General features: G+C 42.0%; 1 protein-coding gene and 1 pseudogene across 2 annotated transcripts in view; both read left to right on the forward strand.

Moving 5' to 3' along the window:
- Positions 1-4,395: 4,395 nt before the first annotated feature.
- On the forward strand, positions 4,396-5,016 carry LOC114044634 (annotated as a pseudogene).
- An 8,011-nt stretch (positions 5,017-13,027) lies between these two features.
- Positions 13,028-19,437, forward strand: part of TMEM171 (transmembrane protein 171) — a 30,216-nt gene continuing 23,806 nt past the window's right edge. For both annotated transcript variants that reach the window (XM_027864269.1, XM_027864270.1), the window contains exons 1-2: positions 13,028-13,559; positions 18,400-19,116. In XM_027864269.1, coding sequence (XP_027720070.1) covers positions 13,550-13,559; positions 18,400-19,116 — 727 coding nt within the window. In that variant the 5' untranslated portion in view covers positions 13,028-13,549. The remainder of the gene's footprint in view (positions 13,560-18,399; positions 19,117-19,437) is intronic.

Below are 19,437 nucleotides of genomic sequence, written 5' to 3' on the forward strand. Positions count from 1 at the left end.
GGTGGCAAAGAATTCAAAACTGAGGCCATACCCATCAACTGGAGAATGGCTGAACAAGTTATGATATAGCATTGTAATTAAATACTATTGCGCTGTAAGAAATTATGAAAAGTATGGTTTCAGAAAAATTTGGAAAGACTTGTATGAACTGATGCAAAGTGAAGTGAACAGAACCAGGAGAACAATGTACACAGTAACAGCAATATTGGAAAGATAAACAACTGCAAAAAACTTAGCTACTGTCATCAATACAATGATCTACCATATCTCCAAAGAACTCATGATGAAATATGCTAGCCATCTCCAGACAGAGAATTGATGGATGGACTCAGAATGCAGATTGAAGCATATTTTTCCCCTTCATTATTTTTCTTGCTCCCTCCCTCCCCACCCCCTGCCAGCATATGGCTAATACAGAAATATATTTTTCATGACTTCTTATGTATAATGGGTATCATATTTCTTATCATCTAAATGCATACAGGAAGGGGTAGAAGGAAGGAGAGAATTTGTAACTGGAAATAAAAATAAAATAAAAGAAAGTAGACCTGGAACCCTACATTTGCCGTGAACCTGACTTCTTTAGCAAAATCTATTATACCATGAACTGGACTGAAGTAAAATTTCAGGAGCTTGGAGAGTGTGACATCATTGATCATCATTCAGCCACAGACACTGAAAGACCAAGGCAATTGGAAATGGATTTAGAAAGTTGTTTGAGGTTAGAACCAGACCTGGGAGTATACTTTTCACTTGTCTTCTGATTCATGAACCTCTGGGAAATGGTAATGTTGAATTGAGCAGCACAAGTTCTACTGATCTGCCCCATGTTTTAGCTTTTTGTGTCATTTCATAGGCAGTGGCTTCCTGATTCAGCTGTTCTGGTGGTGGTATGTTGCAGCCTCTCTTCCTTGTCTGCTTCTAGTGGAAGAGTAACAGTATCACTACTGGATAGGCAGGAGCCCACTCCATCTCTAACCCTGCTCACAATGATTCTTTGGCTCCTGTGTCTTTTGTATTCTGTATCACATTAATTTGTAATAATTTCACTAGTTTCTCTTTGCAGTTGTTCTTAAGATAAAATAGGTGTTCCAATAATGCTTGTTTAATTCAACATTTCATTCAACTAGATTTCTATTAGACTTTCTTTTCTTTATTTTGACTCTAAATAATGGTTCCTATGAGGAGAGAAAGAAAGAGAGAGAGAGAGCGAGCTTCTTGGGAGCCAAGATGGCAAAGTAGAGGAAGTACTTCAGCCAAGTTTTCCCAAAATACCCATCCAAACAATTTTAAAATAATGCCACCAAGAAGATGTGGGAAAATTGGAACACTAATGCATTGTTGGTGGAGTTGTGAACTGATCCAACCATTCTGGAGAGCAATTTGGAACTATACCCAAAGAGCTATAAAACTGTGCATACCCTTTGACCCAGCAATATCACTTCTAGGTCTGTATCCCAGAGAGATCATACAAATGGGAAAAGGACCCACATGTACATAAATATTTATAGCAGCGGTGGCTAAGAATTGGAAATTGAGGGGATGCCCATCAGTTGGGGAATGGCTGAACAAGTTGTGATATATGAATGTAATGGAATACTATTATGCTATAAGAAATGATGAGCAGGCAGACTTCAGAAAAACCTGGGAAGACTTATATGAATTGATGCTGAGTGAAGTGAGCAGAACCAGGAGAATACTGTACACAGTAACAGCAACATTGTGCGATGACTGACTTTGATAGACTTAGCTCTTCTCAGCAGTGCAAGGGCCTAAGACAACTCCAAGATTCATGATGGAAAATGCTATCCACCTCCAGAGAAAGAACTATGAAGTCTGAATGCAGATAGAAACATATTAGTTGCTCTCTCTCTCTTTTTGTTTTGTTTCTTCTTTCTTGTGGTTCTTCTCACTGGTTCTAATTCTTCTTTACAACACGACTAATGTGAAAATAGGTTTAATATGAATGTATATGTAGATCCTACAAACAGATTGCATGCCATCTTGGGGAGAGGGGAGGGGAGGGAGAGGAAGAAAATTTAAAACTCAAAATTTTATGGTGAATGTTGAAAACTAAAAATAAATTAATTAAAAATTTAAAAAAATTTCAGTGGAAAAAAAATAATTCCACAAATCAAATTCCAGAGTGGTAGGGCCAATAAAAGGTTGGGTTAGACATTTTTTCAGCCCAAGACAACTTAGGAGGTCAGAAGGAGAGATCTATGATTCTGGGGTGAGGACAACACCAGCTATGGGCCTTGGAGACAGTGACAGCAGCAGCAGCTTTGGGAGCTCTTGAGCCAGAGACAGTAAGGGGACTGGATAACTGATCAGAAAGAGATTAGAAGGGACCTGTGTGCTAACACTGGGTGCAGGACTAGGTGCTGTTTGGCAGCTCCATTGCCTATACCCACTTCTGGGCCACAGTTCCACAGTGGAAAGGAGCACTTTTGGTCCCAAGGGAACAAGAATCCTGAGGGGTAGTAGCACTGGTGGCTGCAAGGGGTCAGTGACCCTTCCTGGGTAGGGACCAGAGCACAGACCAGAAAAGTAGTGACCACACTTCTGTCCAGATTACACCACCTTGGAAGTACCAAAAATTTCCAAACCCTCAGAACTAGCTCTGAAAATAGCAATGTGAAAAAGCCTAAAGCTTGGGACAGTACCTCTTGCACCCCATGAAAAGAGCCCAGCTTTAACATAAAGTTCAAAGTCAAGAAATAGGATGGGAAAATGAGGAAACAGCCAAAAAAAGAACTTAATTATAAAAAGGTACTATAGTGACAGGGAAGATTAAATCACAAACACAGAAGAAGACAATGATGTCAAAACAGCTACATGCAATGCCTCAAAGGGAGAAAAAAATATGAATTGGAAAAAAGCCCAACAAAGACTCCTGGAAGATATGAAAAAAAAATTTTAGAAATCAAATAAGAGTGGTAGAGGAAAAATTGAAAAAAGAAATGAAAATGATGCAAGAAAATTATGAAAAAGACAATTAGCAACATGGTTTAAAAAATGGCACCAAAATACTGAAGAAAATAACAACTTAAAAAACAGAGTCAACTAAGTGGTTAAAAAAAAAGTACAAAACTTCACTGATGATAATAGCTCCTAAAAAGCAGAATTGGCCAAATGGAAAAAGAGGGACACAAGGTCATTGAAGAAAATAATTCCTAAAAACTTAGAATTGGGCAAGTGGAAGCTGATGACTCCATGAGACATCAAGAAACAATAAAACAAAATCAAAAGAATAAAAAAAATAGAAGAAAATGTGAAATATCTCATTGGAAAAACAACTGACCTGGAAAATAGATCCAAGAGAGAATTAAGAATTATTTGACTGCCTGAAATCTATGATCAAAGAAAGAGCCTAGACATCATACTTCAAGTATTTATAAAGAAAAACTACTCAGATATCCTAGAACCAGAGGGTAAAATCAAAATCAAAAGAAATCACCAATAACCTCCAGAAAGATATCCCAAAATGAAAATTCCCAGGAATATTATAGCCCAATTTCATAGCTCCCAGATTAAAGAGAAAATACTTCAAGCAGGTAAAAGGTAAATATTCAAATATGGTGAGTCCACCGTCAAGATCATACAAGATTTAGCAGCTATCACAATAAAGGAGCAGAAGGCTTGGAATTTGATATTTTAGAAGACAAAGTAGCTAGGATTACAACTCAGGATAATCTATCCAGCAAAACTGAGTATAATCCTTTTGAGGGAAAATAAATATTTAATGAAATATGGAACTTTCAAGCATTCCTGATAAAAAAGACCAGAGCTGAATAGAAAATTTGACTTTCAAATATAAGACATAAGAGAAGAATAAAAAGGTAAACATAAAAGAAAAATCATAAGGGACTCAATAAGGTTAAACTGTTTGCATTCCTATGTGGGAAGATGATACATGTAACTCCTAAAATTTTTTTATCATTATTAGGATTGTTAGAAGGTCTCCATACTGACAGAAAGCACTGAAGTGAGTTGATTAGGTTAGGATGACTAAAAAAATGGATGGATGAGAAAGAGAGATGCATTTGGAGAAAGGAGAAGGGAGAGGAAGAATGGGGAAAATAATCTCATATAAAAGAGGCATGCAAGGAAGAGCTTTTATAGTGGAGGGTGAAATTGGGGGAGGTGGGGGAGGCAACACTTGAGTCTCACTCTCATCTGAATTAGTTCAAAGAGGAAAGAATATCTATACACACCCAATTGGGTATAGAAATCTGTATTACCAGCCAGGAGCTTCCCAACACCTATGGGAGCTGACAGTTCATGGTCAGGCCCACCCGGCAGATGAGAGAAGGCAGTGAGGTGGAGCCTTGGGGTCAGGCTTGCAGAGGAAACCCCTCCCTCTAAGCTGTCAGAGGAGACCTACACCGCCCCATGGGGGCCACCCAGCCAGACCAGGGGGGCTGCCAGGCTGCTGTGGTCTTGGGCCTCACCACTGGGTGGACTATCCAAGTCTACTGCAAGATGGTGCTACATGGGGCCAGGTACCCCCACTGCACTGTCATCCTGGTGTCCTAGAAGTGGAGGTATGGAGGTGTGGGGGTGTAGAGGGAAGGGGGGAAAGGGGAAGAGGGAGGGAGGAGAGTGTGTCCTCACCTCCACTGATTCATGGTGCAAAGATAACAGCTATGTGATTGCTGGTTATTATCAATCTAACCTATAAAGAATGCCAGTCCAAACCAGGTTGCTGAGAAGGTAGCTTCCAGAATTGGAGGGTTTCAGTGACACAGAACTCATTGTAGTAGGCAACACAAAGTTTACAATGGAGTACACAGTGCCCACCATTCATGTGTATGACATCATGAAAACAAATGGCAATTCAAAGATCCACACTGTTATTATTATGAAGACTGGCTGGAAACCCAGAGGATCTGGGCATCTCTCTTGGACAGCAGGCCCTATGAAACCCTTGTGGATTTTGATAACCACCTGAATGACATCCAAAATGATTGAACAAATCCAGAGATCAATAAAGCTGTTCTATACTTACTTTAGGGAGGGATTCTACTGATTTATGGGCATTTCCACTACACTGAAGAGAAAAAAAGAAATATTTTAAATGTAAATAGAATAGTATCTTGTATCTTGTATCTTGTATGGAAATGAAACAGTTTTAAGAAATGACATGTGGCTCAAAAGAGGCAATGTGTCTAAGTGGTCATCTTTTTAAAACAATTCTTTCTAGGGGAGATATAAACTGTCGAGTCTAGCTGTCCTATGGATTCTTTCCCAGTTGTATGTTGCTCTAATCTTTAAAATCAAAACTATTTCTGCTTGTCCAAGATTATTCCTATTAAACGATTTTAACTAACCTTTTAAAAAAAAATCTATCCTACCCTATCTATTCCTAACAGGAAAGTAGGAGGGGAAGGAGATAAGAGAAAGGAGGGCAGATTAAGGGAGGCAATGGCCAGAAGTAAAACAGACTTTTGAGGAGGGATGGGGTAAAAAGAGAAAGAGAAAGAGAGACAGAGAGAAAGAGACAAAGAAAAAGAGAGACACAGAGAGAGCATTTATTAAGCACTTACTATGTACTAGGCATGGTACTAATTGCTGGGGATACATATACAAGCTAATAAGACAATCTCTACTTTAAAAAAGTTTACATTCATATGGGAGAAGAAGACACCTACAGGATAGATAGAAGTTTAGTGCTTTAGAACTATTTTTTTAGGGTCTGTCTGAAGCAGAATACACTACGCCCTGAGTTAGGGGTGGGGGCCCTCCAGGTCCTCAAGTACGGCCCTTTGATTGAATCCAAAACAAATTTGTTCTGTGAAGTTTGGATCCAGTCAAAAGGTTGCACTTGAGGACCTAGAGGTCCACACTTGGCCTTGAGCCCACAGGTTCCCCACCCCTTCCAGTGAAGTCCAAAAAGCAGTGATAGCAATCACGTTCTCCAACAAGGAAGAGTGAAAATAGGCATGAGCAGAAGAGATAATCAGAGAAGCCACATCACAATCAAAGACACCAGACAATTAAACAACATTAACATTCAATCTAACCAAGTGACATAACATAGCTTCCCAAAACTCAAATAGACAGATAAAGCATTTATCAAGCACCTACTATGTGCCAGGTACAATGCTAAGTGCTGGTGATACACATACAAGCAAGTAAGACAATCCCTTCCCTCAAGGAACTAACATTAAAATGGGGAAGGCAACCCACCAAGGGGTGCTAGATGTGGGGTACCCACATGAAACATGGATCAGAAATGCCTGGGAAGTGTATGGTTGCCTGGAAACAGACAAGATGAAGTGAAAGCAAATGTTAGCCCAGGAGCTGAAGGGTGTGGCAGACCTGACAACCTGTGTGTTGGCCCTCCAGGGAGGGATTAGCCAAACTACAATGAGGAATACACAATACTGCAATAGTGGGAGATCTCAATGTAGCCATTTTAGACTGGAGATAGGGTTCTCCGGATCCTAGGGGCTGTTCCTTTTTGCCCCATATTTCCCTCGAGGGTCCTGCCCGAACCCTCTGCAGTCTGAGCATGACGTCAGACCGAAGGTGAGGCAATAAGAAAGCCTATTTTAGAGTGAAGAAAGTGCTTAACCAATGACAAAGCTATGAAGTAAAAACTAAAAGTCCCTGTTGTCCAAAGTTTACAGATGAGGAGACTGAAACTGAGAGATACTAATGCACTTGTCCATGGTCACAAGGCCAGTAAGGGTGGAGTCACTAAGGATGGAGTCAGGTTTGTACCTACAGTTCTTTTATTTATGTCCAATATTTTCACTACAGAGGTGATGCAGTGGTTACAGCACTTGACCATGATTCAGAAAGACCTAAGTTCAAATCTGAGCTCAGGCTCTTACTCCTTATGTGACCCTGGGTAAGTCACTTAAGCCTCTGTCTGCCTCAGTTTTCCCAACCCTGAAATGGCAATCATAATAGTACCTACCTCCCAGGGTCTTTGTGAGGATCAAATAGGGTAATAGTTGTAAAGTACTTAGCCCAGTACTTGGTAGTAAAAGGTGCTTAACAAATGCTTGTCTTCACTCCTCCCCTCCTTTCCCCATTCTTTTCCCCATGGAGGTAACAGGCAGGGTATACTGGAAAAAGCATGCCTAGAATGCTCTTCCTCCTCATCTCTGCTTTCTGACTTCCCCAGTTTTCTTCAAGTCCCAGCTAACATCCCACCTTCTACAGGACGCCTTTCCCAATCTCTTTTGATTCTAGTACCTTCCCTCTATTAATTATGTCCTATTTATCTTATTTATAGTTTGTTTGTACATATTTGTTAACTTGTTGTTTCCCCTACTAGACTGTGAGCTCTTTGATGGCAGGGACTGTCTTTTGCCTTTCTTTGTATCTCTCACTCTTGGCACAGTGCCTGCCACATCATAGGAACTTAATAAATGTTTATTGACTGACTGACAAACCAACATATATTTATTGTGTGATTGTGAGGGACTGTCTGATGTTGGCAACTGCCAGGTGGGCGCTGTGGCAAGATTAGGGTAAGATCTGGGTATTTGGAAGTCGAGGCAGGGGCTGTGGTAGGCGGAGTCGTGGTGAACTGGGATGGGCTGGGTACGGAGAAGCCCTGAGGCAGTGGGCAGTGCTATGTGAGATAAGCTGGGTGCAAGGAAGTAGCCGGAGCTTGTGCTCCTAAGGCAAGGGGCGGTGCCACGTGGGAGTGGGACGGCAGAGAACGAGTTCCCTTTGCTTAGTCCCCTCCCTATATACAACGTCAACCTCAGACGCCTCCTTCCTGTGACCTTCCTGACTTCCTGGGTCCCTTTGTGTAGCACTGACCCCAGACGCCTCCTTCCTGTGTCCTTTCTGACTTCCTAGGTCACGTACTCTGTCTATGCACTAATCCCAGACGCCTCCTTCCTGTATCCGGTCCTAGCCTCCTGCATCACTCCCTCTCCCTTGGTGCGCTAAACTCAGACAGCCCCTTCCAGTATCTGACCCTACAATCATTGGCTAGTAAGCGGGCTGGGGAGGAGGGGCTAAGTAGGTACTTAAGGAACGAGGTGGTCAGATCACGCCCTCTCTTTTTGCTCCTGCTCTGTTGCTCTGGCCTTCCTGCTTGGCCTTGCTGTGATGGCTTCTGAATAAAGCTCTGGTGTTGGCGCCTCCTGATGGCTCGTCTCTGTGTGTTTATCCAGTTGAGGACCGAAGACTGGTGAGTGAGTATGACTCTGGCAGCCTGCTCCTTATAGGAGGAGTGTTTGGCGTGGCCGGCATAAGGTCGGCGTGGCCGGTACATGTGATCTTGGGCAAGTAATTTAACTTCTCTGAGCCTCAGTTTCCTCCTCCATAAAATGTGGATAATAATACTTACAACATCTACCTCACAAGCTTGTTGTAAAGAATGTGCTTTGAAAACTAGAAAGCTATGAAGCAGAATTATTCCCCACCCCCTAAATAGACCACACTGTTTCCTTGAGGCTATTCCTAGCTTTGCTTCTTAACCTCCAGTCCCTGAGTCTGATCTTTGCCTATATCTTTGCCTTAGTCTGGCGCTGTTTTCCTAAGTACCTAAGTATGGACATACTTTCCTAGTGCAGTGAAAGAAGTCTTCACAATAGAGATTATAAAGTCAAGTGAATGAGCATTTCTCAAGAATGGGTCTGTTACTGAGATAAGAACACTCCCTTCATTCAGCTTTCTGTCCTTTCTGATTTTTTTGCTTTCTACTTGACTACTGACAAATCTTCAAATGGTTTAATTCCCTCAAACAGTGCTCCAAAAAATACAAACAATTCAAACTACAAATCACCCAAATGGCAGCTAATCTGATTGTCCCTTAGTGTTCTGCCAGCCAGAGCATTCTTGAGTGCAGGACTTCAAGTCATTTGGTGGCCACTAAGGCAACTAAGTGTCCTCAAGGGTCTGTCAGTCTTGGAGAGGATGTCTTTCTTTTTAATACATACATATTCATATATATATATACATATATATATATTTCCTAGTTAAATTAAAAAATTTAACATACATATAAAAAATTTTTGAGTTCCAAATTCTCTCCTTTCCTCTAACCCCTTCCAAACCTCTTGATAAGGTAAGCAATATTACATATGATGTCATCCAAAACATATTTCCATATTAGCCATGCTGCAAAAGAAAACACACATACACACACACACACAAGAAAAACAAAGTGAAAAAGCATGCTTCAATGTGCACTCAGGGTTCATCATATGTCACTCTGGAGGCAGATAGTATTTTTCATCATGAGTTCTTTAGAATTCTCTTGGAATTCTCTTTAGGATTCTTTGTCTTGATCAGAGTAGCTAAGTCTTTTACAGATGATCATGCTTACAATATTGCTATTATTATGTACTGTACAATGATCTGGTTCTACTCACTTCACTTTGTATCAGTTCATATAAGGCTCCCTTGGATAGGGTTTTGAAGTATTTTAGCTTCCTTTTTGGAAAAGGAATGAGTGAATAGAGAAGAAAAGGAGGCCATTTGTGCAGAAAGAATTTCCATTTAGCAAAACTACATATTGGGGAAGCACAGAACCATTTGATCTAAGTTGCTTATCTCTAGCTTAGCTGCACATGCTTCCCGCTTATTTCAGAACTTGACATTTCTTGGTGTTTGCCATTATGACCAGGAAATTTCTCTCCCTAACAAAAGATGACTTTAATCTACTTAGCCAACAGAGTCTAAATTATTACAATGAATCAATACCATAGCCATCCATCTTTAATAAATAAAATAATAATAATGCTTGATTTTCACCCAATTTATTCCATTTTAAAAGCGACATCATTTTCAGTAGGGTGTTCCTGGAATGCTGAGCCTCCTGGTGGAGGTCATTCATTGGCCAAGTGTCAGAAGGTCTAGGTTCTGGATCCCTTTGTGGAATAGGTAAAGATTGTATTCACAAACTTCTCTCTTCTTTCCTCTGCACTCACAGCCCCAAAGTGCTCTCCCTCTGTTTACAACACCAACCTTCCTAGACCAGCAATCCCTGAGTGTTGTGCCAGACTCCAAAATTACCTTCCCCTCCCTATCTTTCAGATAGGGTACCTATTTCCTTGGTACCCTTTCACAGAAGAATGAGATGTGACAAACAAATTCATAGCTTACCTTAAGATCTAAAGCTGAAAACAGAATTACATCTCCCAAGTTTGCCTCCTTCCTTCTTCTTCTCCCTCCCTCCCTCTCTCTCTCTCTCTCTCTCTCTCTCCATCTTTCTGTCTTTTTTTCCTGCCTATTTATCCAAATCATAGCCAAACAGAAATCAAAGAAGGTATAACTAAGATAACATATACCAGACAATAGAGAGTGAAGGAGCTGTCTCGTTGGGAATGAGGTAACTCAGCTCAACCAAGACAGAGGGTCCTTGATCTCACCCAAGGGGAAATTTCCCTGAAGTCTCTAGAGTAGTAAGCTAGGAATAGAGACATGATGGAAACTGCTGGCTCCTTTCATGTCTTCCCAGTCTTTTACATCAACAGCCTGAAGTAGGGTTGACCTTGCCTATATTTTTGAAAGTTCAGTGGAAAGGGTCCTTACAGCACTGAACTTGGAGTAATGGGACCTGAGTTTGAATCCTGGTTATGTTACTATGTTAACTGTGTGCTGTTGGTTAAATCATGTAACTCCTCTGGGCCTCAGCTTCCTCATCTGTAAAATGAGGGGTTGGACTAAATGACCTCTGAGGTCCTTTTCAGCTTAGCTAATTATATCATATTTAGTTTCATTTCTGCTATTTACATTTGCTGTAATTGTCATGTATATTGTTTTCTTGCTTCTCCTGGGTTGTGCCATTTTGAGAGGAAAAGCCCTTAGGTACTTTTAATTCCTAGAACCATGAAGAAGAAAAAAGCTCTCTGATTCTGATTGTTCTCCTCTAGTCTAGCATGAATTAGGTGTCACACACTAACTCTACACATGAAGTGATGTCACAATGAGCTGATGAATAAAGTGCATTTTTATTTTTTTTAAGTCCATGAAAAACCTACAGGTGCTACATTTACAAAGTTTATACAGTACCACACAAGGAACTTTTTCTGCTCTCTTGTCCCCTAGGAATATACACTACAGCTGAAAGTCAAGAATCTGAGAAGGTGAGAACAAAGTGAAATCAATCAGTGGCACTTTGTGTCAGGTACTATGTGTGATTCTGTGCAGCTGGTACAAGTCACCTAATCCCTCTGAGCCTCAGTTTCTCTCAGTGTTTTTCAGGTCTAAAATTCTAAGATTCAATAAATAGTGCAATAAAGTTTAAATGATTATTGCCCACACTTAGGCCAGTAATCCAGGGATGGCCAGGCTGTGGCAGAACTCACACTTGACATCAGTGATAGAAAAATATTGTGAAATACATGAAGTTTACATTCCCCCTTCCCTTCTGTGTTCCCAGCCCCTAAGTGCCCTCTCTCTCAGGAACCTCCCTACCCAGGTCTGGAATTATTGGGGGCCTCAAATGAAATATAACAAATGAAGTTATATTTGTCCTGGAACACAATAGGTGCTTAATAAATGCTTATTCTACTCCCTTCCCTTGGGACAGTTTCCAAAATTATCCCACCCTTCTTATCTTTCCCCTTCAAAAGTCTCATTCCCAGGTACCCTGATCTCTTTTAGCTTCCACAGAAGAAAGGTATGTGATTAGCTAATTCACACTTCACCCTAAGATATGCTTGATTTAAACGACTGAAAACAGGATCATCTATCTCAGGCACGCCTGTATTTCCAAAAGGTGTGTAAACTAAAGGACTTTATCTCTAATGATAAAATTTCAAATATTTTGTCTGGTGACTGGAGCCTGGGGAAGAATCTCCCCCCTCTCCCAACACACTCAAGGGCACCTTTGGGGTGCATCTGCTATGCCCAGTCCAGCCCTGCTCGTCATACCTTCCACAAAGCCTTGATTTCTGTTTTGGAAACAGGAATAGGTTTCCAGTTCCACAGAACAAGTTTCTGGTAGAACTATGATTCAAATTCTCTATCTAAACGTTCTAGTTCAAGTACAGCACATGTCTCAGGAGAAGAATCACCGTTTAATTCTTGGCCAAACAACAGTATATGTATTAAACAGAGTGTTCCAACAATTGAAATGTAGAGAGAAGGTGAAACACTCTAGGGGGTAGATTGAGGTATCAAAAAACCTAACGAGGTCCTTCCTGTTAAGGAATTTAATCCTAAATAAATAGGGCATGAAATCTTTCCATAAATGCTAATAAAAACTCTATTTCTAAGGAAGGGGGCGTTTAACCTAGCCTGCTGGCTAGAACAGAGGGCCCAGAGCCAGGAGTCATGATCTCTATGCTTTAATCCCAAGTTTGTTGCTAGTTAGTGGATTTGCAGGATAAGGGGAGGAGGGGAGGTTGGAGGCGGAGGGTGTCACTCTCGATTGTCCACTTTCCTGTCCCCAAATATACATTTTCTTCTGCAAATGTATGCTGCCACTTGGAAAGTAGCCTGCTCCACTGCCCTCACCTAGTGTTCTTAGGTGAACCCCAAACCAGTTTGGGGAGGATTGAGTAACCACAAGGGGTAGGCGGCAACGGTGACAACCTGTTCCTAAAAGCATAGGAGTAAAGGCTGAGGAGAAAACCGTGGCGGGCACATCTCCAAACCAGCCTCGCGAAGGGGGAATGCGCGCTGGTGAAGTAAAGGCGGAGCAGCATGGCTCTGCAGGTTCACATTCAGAGCCTCAGGGCGAACCCTGGATTTGAGGAATCTGGTCTCGTACTGCCCGAGAAAACTCATTTTGTTCCTAGTTCCTGCCTCCCCTCTCCCGCCCCAATTCAAGTCCCATCAGATGATTACGGAGCGGGGTGGTGGTGGCGGGAGCTGGGGGAGGCCTGGGGGAGGGGAGAAAAAGATCAAAGCTTGCAGAGCTCCCGGTCCGGGTAGCCCGGATCTTTAGAGCCCATTGGGGATGGAGGAATCCGATAGAGGCCACTGAAGGCCTCTTGGGGATGGGGCTGTGCTGCGGCAATTACGGTCTGCCCCCGCCTCCAGGCCATTCAAGGTCACTGGGCGGGGTTCTGAGCCCTGCCTTAGAAATGACCGGTCCGAAGGGTTCTGGATTACATATATCAAGAGCACCACCGTCCCCTTCTTCCTGCTCCTTCCTTAGTTTTCCGAGTCACTTTGGACCAGCTTGTCCGAGGAAGGGACGAGGGCTCTTCGGAGACTTGTTTGCTCCCGGGCACCACCCGGCGGTGGCCAGTTCGAGCTCGCCCCTCCTTTCACCTGCCTCCTGCAGCCTTCCAAACCTCCTCCTCCTTCTTCCTCGAAATAAAAGCTTCAGTTACCGGCCTCTTGCTGTTTCTGTCTCCAGCCTGCCCAGGTGTGCTGTGCTTTAGATACAAAGAGGGGGGTGCTAAAGCGTCGGACAAGAAGACTGCGCGTATATAGACACATTGTGCCGCTGTGCCCTGTCCGAAAGGGAAGTGCTGGACGGAGCAGCGAGGAGGAAGAAGCTGAAGATTTTTGCTGTGCTCAGAGAGATCCTCCGGCTCTCCAGTTGGCTAGCTGGGCTGCAACCTCAGGAGCGCTCGGTCTTCTGAGCGCCCGGGGTGGAGCAGTCTGGCCCCAGGCTATGTGCTCAGGTAAGGGACTCACTCAGGCCGCGGACTAGCAGCCAGCCAAACCTACCCTGGGAGTGTCGGGACCCCCTTTCGCCTGTGCCCGAACTCGGCTGAGTCAGCCAGGATTCACTCGCTCACCTTTAATTTGTCTCACTGCTGCAAAGTTTTGGACTAAAAAGTGGCTCTGGGCTATTGTGGGTGCTGGCCAACTGAAGGTGCCAGTCACGAGGGCTGTAAAGCTATAAATCAATTTCCTGCAGGGTAAATGATCGCATCTCACGGACTAGGGCCCCTTCCCGAATTCCTCTCTGATGTTAGTGGTCCCTGACCAATCACTGTGTATTTATTGTCTATATATAACCCTGCATTTGCTTATCTTTGAACGCGGACATTTAAGTTCCTTGAGGGCAGGCAGGGATCGCCTCGCATTTGTGTATGTGTGTGTGTGTGTGTGTGTGTGTGTGTGTGTGTGTGTGTGTGTGAGACAGCTAGGTGCCACAATGGTCAGAGAACTGAATCTGGGGTCAACAAGATCTCGGTTTAAATTCACACACAGGCGTTTATTAGCTGTATGACTCTAGGCAAGTTACTCAGTTTCCTCAACTGTAAAATGGGGATAGTAATAGCACCTATCCCCCCGGGTTATTGTGACGACCAGTGGAGAGAATATTGGTAAAGCGTTTAGCAGAATGATGGGCACTTAGTATGTGCTTAATAAAGGCTTATTAACTAATTGATAAGATTTGCAATCTTCATCTCGCACCTTTTGGCCTGGGCTAGATGTTGATGGGGAGATGCTTTTAGGGAATAGTTGGGGAGGGAGGTACAGGAAAGATATTAGCTTTCGGTCCTCGAGGAATTCATTTTTTCTATTCTGCTCTCAAGTCCCATCAGTGTAAAAGTGAAGGTTACCGAAATAAGAAATCGTATGGCTGCTGCTTCAATCAGCCAATAAATATTTATTAAGCCTCCACCGCGCGGCAGACGCTATGCTAAGCACTAAAGGCAAGAGGCAGTCCCCACTCTCTAGTGGGGGACATAACCTGCGAACAGCTATGTGCAAACAGGCTCCATCCAGGATAAATAGGAAATGATCATCCGAGGGAAGGCCCTAGGATTAAGAGGAATTGGAAGAGGTTGCCGGTAGATGAAGAGACTGAGGTTTGGACTCGAAGGAAGCTAGGGAAGCCAGCTAAAAGGGAACTTAGCAGGGGAATTAGTAGGCAAGCCAGTTGCTATGCCATGGAGAAAGAAATCATAGAGCCTACTGTGAGATTTCTCTTCTCTTCCTCTTCTTTTTCCTTCCCTATCTCCATGCCTCAGTCTGTTTCTCAGTATGTGCCTCTCTCTGTCTGTCTGTTTCTGTCTCTCTGTTTGTCTCTCCCTCCCTCCCTTCCCTGCCCCTATTTCTTCCTTTTCAAGATTTCAGTGATCATCCAAGTTAGGAGTATGCAAAATAAAATGAATACTCCTTAAAATTTTTTAGTGGAGGATTTGCCACCCCCCCTTTTTTCCATAAACACCAAACAGAAAGTTTTGGATATTCTTCTCTGGGTAGTTCTGAGAGAATTAAGAAAATGAACAGTCTTTTTAAACATATGGACCTCAATTGAATTGCATGACCATCTAGTATGGGTCAGAACTTTCTCTTTTATCCTTTGAGATCAGAATTTCTTTATTTTTTAATATTCTGAATAACTATTTTTAGAATTCTAGACACTTAGAATTGGAAGGGACTTTACAGGTTATCTTGTGCCATCTCCATTTTATGGATGAGGAAAATGAGGCCCAGGGAAGGAAAATAACTTGTCTAAGGTCATCCAAGTAGTCAGTTGAAGAATCTGGACTAGAACCTAAGTATCTTGACTCCCAGCCCACTGTTCTTCTCCCTTTGATAGCACTATACAGACTATTAGGTGCTATGTAAATGAATGTGAGTTTTTATTGTTACAGATGGGGAAACTTAGGAGTTTTTATTGTTACAAATGAGACCCACTGATATACTTAAGGTCAGAGAAGTAGTAGATAATGGCTGAGTTTAGCACAAAATAGACTTCCATCATTAAATCTAGGGTGCTTTCCACTACTCTCTGCTATCATCCTTCCTAGTAGGTATCATCTCTGCTTTTTTCTGGAAAAGTACTGCCCAATATGTTTTCCTTTCCCAAACTGACCTTCCATTAATTTACACTACTGTGATTTCAGTGTCAGTCTGACTTGGGTTTTTAATGCTTACTTCTTTAATTACCTCATAATGTCACAGACCCTGAGTGGGTCAAAGACTTAGAAAACATCTTGCCTTCTTTGAGGAAGCTTGAAACAACAACTTATAATGTCTGAAAATTGGAATGCATTTGAATATTATATATTTTATGACAAAGAATGAGAATCATCTGGAAGAGGTCTCTTTTAAGAATTGCCCAGTAATAAAATTATCTATAAATAAGCTTGCAATCTAAAAGCAGATTAAAAAAAAAAAAAGCTGAAGAAGAGTAATAGTAATAGTAATAGGTATTTATGTAGCTCTTTAAGGTTTGTAAAACCTTACAAATATTATCTCATTTACTCCTCACAACAACCCTGGGAGGGAGGTGCTATTATTATCCCCATTTTACAGATAGGGAAACTGAGGCAAACAACAGCTAAATGACTTGTCCAAGGTCACAGAGCTACTAAGTGCCTGATTTGAACTCAGGTCTTCATGACTCTAGGTCCATCGATCTATCCATTGTATCATATAGCTGCCACTAACAATTTACAAATGAGATAACATACAGTAATGCCTTGCAAACCTTAAGAGAGCTACATAGATGCTAGCTAGTAGTAGCTATTATTATGATTATTACAAAAACAGCCAAAATCAAATGAGATAACACGTAAAGTGCTTTTTCAAATTTTAAGAGGACAATATAAATGCTAACAATTCTTATCACAAAAATACCTGTCCTCTACATTAATAAAGATGTTGGTTTGAGTGGCTTTGGAGAGCAGCAATTTTTCCTAGTAGATTTTTCTTGCATATTTTTCTCCTACTCATGGTCTTGTTGTACTAAATAGTACCTTTAAGTTGTGATTTTTGTATCAGTTGTTCATTTTAAAATGAATCTCAGTTACTTTTTGCTGAAATATGACCAGCTTGGTTCAAAAATGTGAGTGCAAAGGCTCCTTTCCATCTAAACCAAGCTGGTTCTGATTCACCTACCTGCACTTGACTTTCCGTGCTCATGCCAGAAAACTGGTGGCTGTTTCCACGAATAGAGAAGCTATCTGGGTCCAAGATGACAAATATGTCATTTCAGGCCATGCCCATAGAGCTGGATCAGGACCACCATTTTGGCTGGTTTCAATTCAATTTGAATTTATTTTTTTTTTAAATTCAATTCGAATTTAAGGAGCACTGATTATTACTGAAGAAAATTCAATAACTGCCCCAAAAAAGGCAACCCAACTATTTGGATAAGTTGACCAGGGGACCTAAGAAATGGAAGTGATTTTAAAGATCTTCTAGTCCAACTGAAATAGAAATGACCCTTCATATTGACTTAGAAAACCTTAGATTAACATTATCAGTATTGTATTGTATTTTCATTTAGTTTATCATACATTTCCCAATTACATTTTAATCTGGTTCAAATTGTACGTACTTGGGAGTTTTGCTGGCCAGGAGTCTGATACCTCCAGTCCAGCCTAACCTCTTGCCCATTGCAGGAATTCACTTAAACTGCTGAACCAGCAATGAGTGTAGTCATACCTTCAATATAAACATATATAATGGAAAGGAGTAATATAAGTACATTTATACACTTAACTTGTGATTGTAATAAGGAAATGTGACATTTGTAGGTTGGGAAAATTCTGTGTATCTCTATGAGGGTTTATATACAGGGAATGAGCTTGTAAATCAGGAGCCAGTAGAAAGAGCCCTGGATTTGGAGTCAGAGAATCATAGCTCTAGGGCAGCTAGGTGGCGTCACAGTGCATAGAGCGCTGGGCCTGGAGTCAGGAAGACTCATCTTCTTGAGTTCAAATCTGGACTCAGACACTTACTAGCTGTGTGACTCTGGGCAAGTCACTTAACCTCATTTGCCTCAGTTTCCTTATCTGTAAAATGAGTTGGAGAAGGAAATGGCAAATCACTCCAGTATCTCTGCCAAGAAAACCCCAAATAAAGTCATGGAGAGTTGGACACAACTGAACAACAACAGAGTTGGGAATGCCCTCAGAAACCTTCTGGTTGAACTCTTTCATTTTACACATGAGGAAACTAAGTCCTACGGAGGTGAATTGATTTGCCTAAGGCCACACAGGTGATGGGCACCAAAGTTAAGGCTCAGGGCTCTTTCCACTGTACTATATTCCTTCTGAGGACATCACTTCAGAGCCTCTCTCTCCAACTTATGGCCTGGCCTGACCTCAGGCCTCTCGGAGGGTCAGTTTCCTCAACTGCAAAACAAAGGGGCCGGCCTGATGATCCCCAAAGTCTCCTCCAGGTCTAAATCCCTGATCCTCTGGTGTGAAAAACTGCACCCAGCTTTTGCAAGGAAGAAGGAACGAAAGAAAGATATAAAGAAAGCCTCTGTTCCTTACCATTGAAACTCCACTTCTTCTTTTTTTGTGTATCTCCATGAAATCTCCACTCGGGAATTTCTGAGTGTTGGGCCTTCTGATTGATATGCCAAATCATTGTTCTAAAATTCCTTCAGATGTTGTTCACCTGTGTGAAGTCCCAAACTCAAAAAGAGGAAGGGTTTCTGTTCTGAAAGGACTGGAAACATTCTGGCAAGAGGGAAAAGTACAGTGGGGAAGGACGTAATGTTTGGATAGATGCGTGCACTTCTTAAATTCTGTTATTTATTTTCAGAGCTCCCAAGGGCTGGCGGCATTCAGGATTCCATCGGCAGAATTCCCTTTCCCTTCGTGAGAAGGGATACTTCTGCGATGTCCCCAGCTACTGCTTCTGAACCTGGTGGGGATGTGAACGGAAGGTGCATCAGCAAAATCATTTTTTTCCTTTTTGTGTTTGGAGTCGTCTTACTATGTGCAGGAATCTTGCTTTCCATCTTTGGTTTCCAAACCTGCCAGTACGAAACCCTGACTGACTGCAGCACAGTCCTGAAAATCGTGGGGCCTTCATGCGCTGTGATTGGACTTGGAGCAATCATATTGGCCCGCTCCAGGGCAAAACTTCAGCTCAGAGAGAGGCAGCTGCAAGGTAACCAGGTTGACCCGGACAGCTTCTTTATTTGCGGAGAAAGTCGTCAGTTTGCCCAGTTCCTCATCTTTGGATTCTTGTTTTTAACCAGCGGGATGCTGATTAGTGTGCTGGGCATTTGGGTCCCTGGATGTAACTCAGGATGGCCTCAGCCACCTTTTAATGACACAGACGCTTCCAGTGCCAAGACACAGGCGTGTGGGTTTCTGTCTCTCCAGATAATGGGGCCTTTGATAGTGCTCATTGGATTATGTTTCTTTGTGGTAGCACACCTTAAGAAAAGACACAACTTGAGCTCTAGCCAAGACTCCTCAGAAAATGAAGAAAGGCAGTCACAGAACAATGAGCCTGTACAAGTCACTGTAGGTGGGTAAATCATACCAATGTGCTGATGTTGCCATTAGAGGCTGTCATATTACGAGTTTAGATTGGATTCTTCGGGCTATGGTTTATGGTTTCCAAACCCGAAGGGATAAATGGTAAAAATTCCTTAGGCATCATTTTATATATATTTGCAATAGCACTGTATTATTTTATTTTACCTATGAGGATTATGGATCTCACTCAGTAGGCTCTGAAATGTTCTAGAGCTTGATGCAAACAGTGCAATCTCCTCCACAAACATAAACCTCTGTTGGACCTCAGCATCCATAGGGAATCCTGATATTTGGGTTCTGTAGCAGCTCT

Source organism: Vombatus ursinus, unplaced genomic scaffold (assembly GCF_900497805.2).
Source record: "Vombatus ursinus unplaced genomic scaffold, bare-nosed wombat genome assembly UNPS02014774.1, whole genome shotgun sequence".
In the NCBI taxonomy this organism is placed as follows: domain Eukaryota; kingdom Metazoa; phylum Chordata; class Mammalia; order Diprotodontia; family Vombatidae; genus Vombatus; species Vombatus ursinus.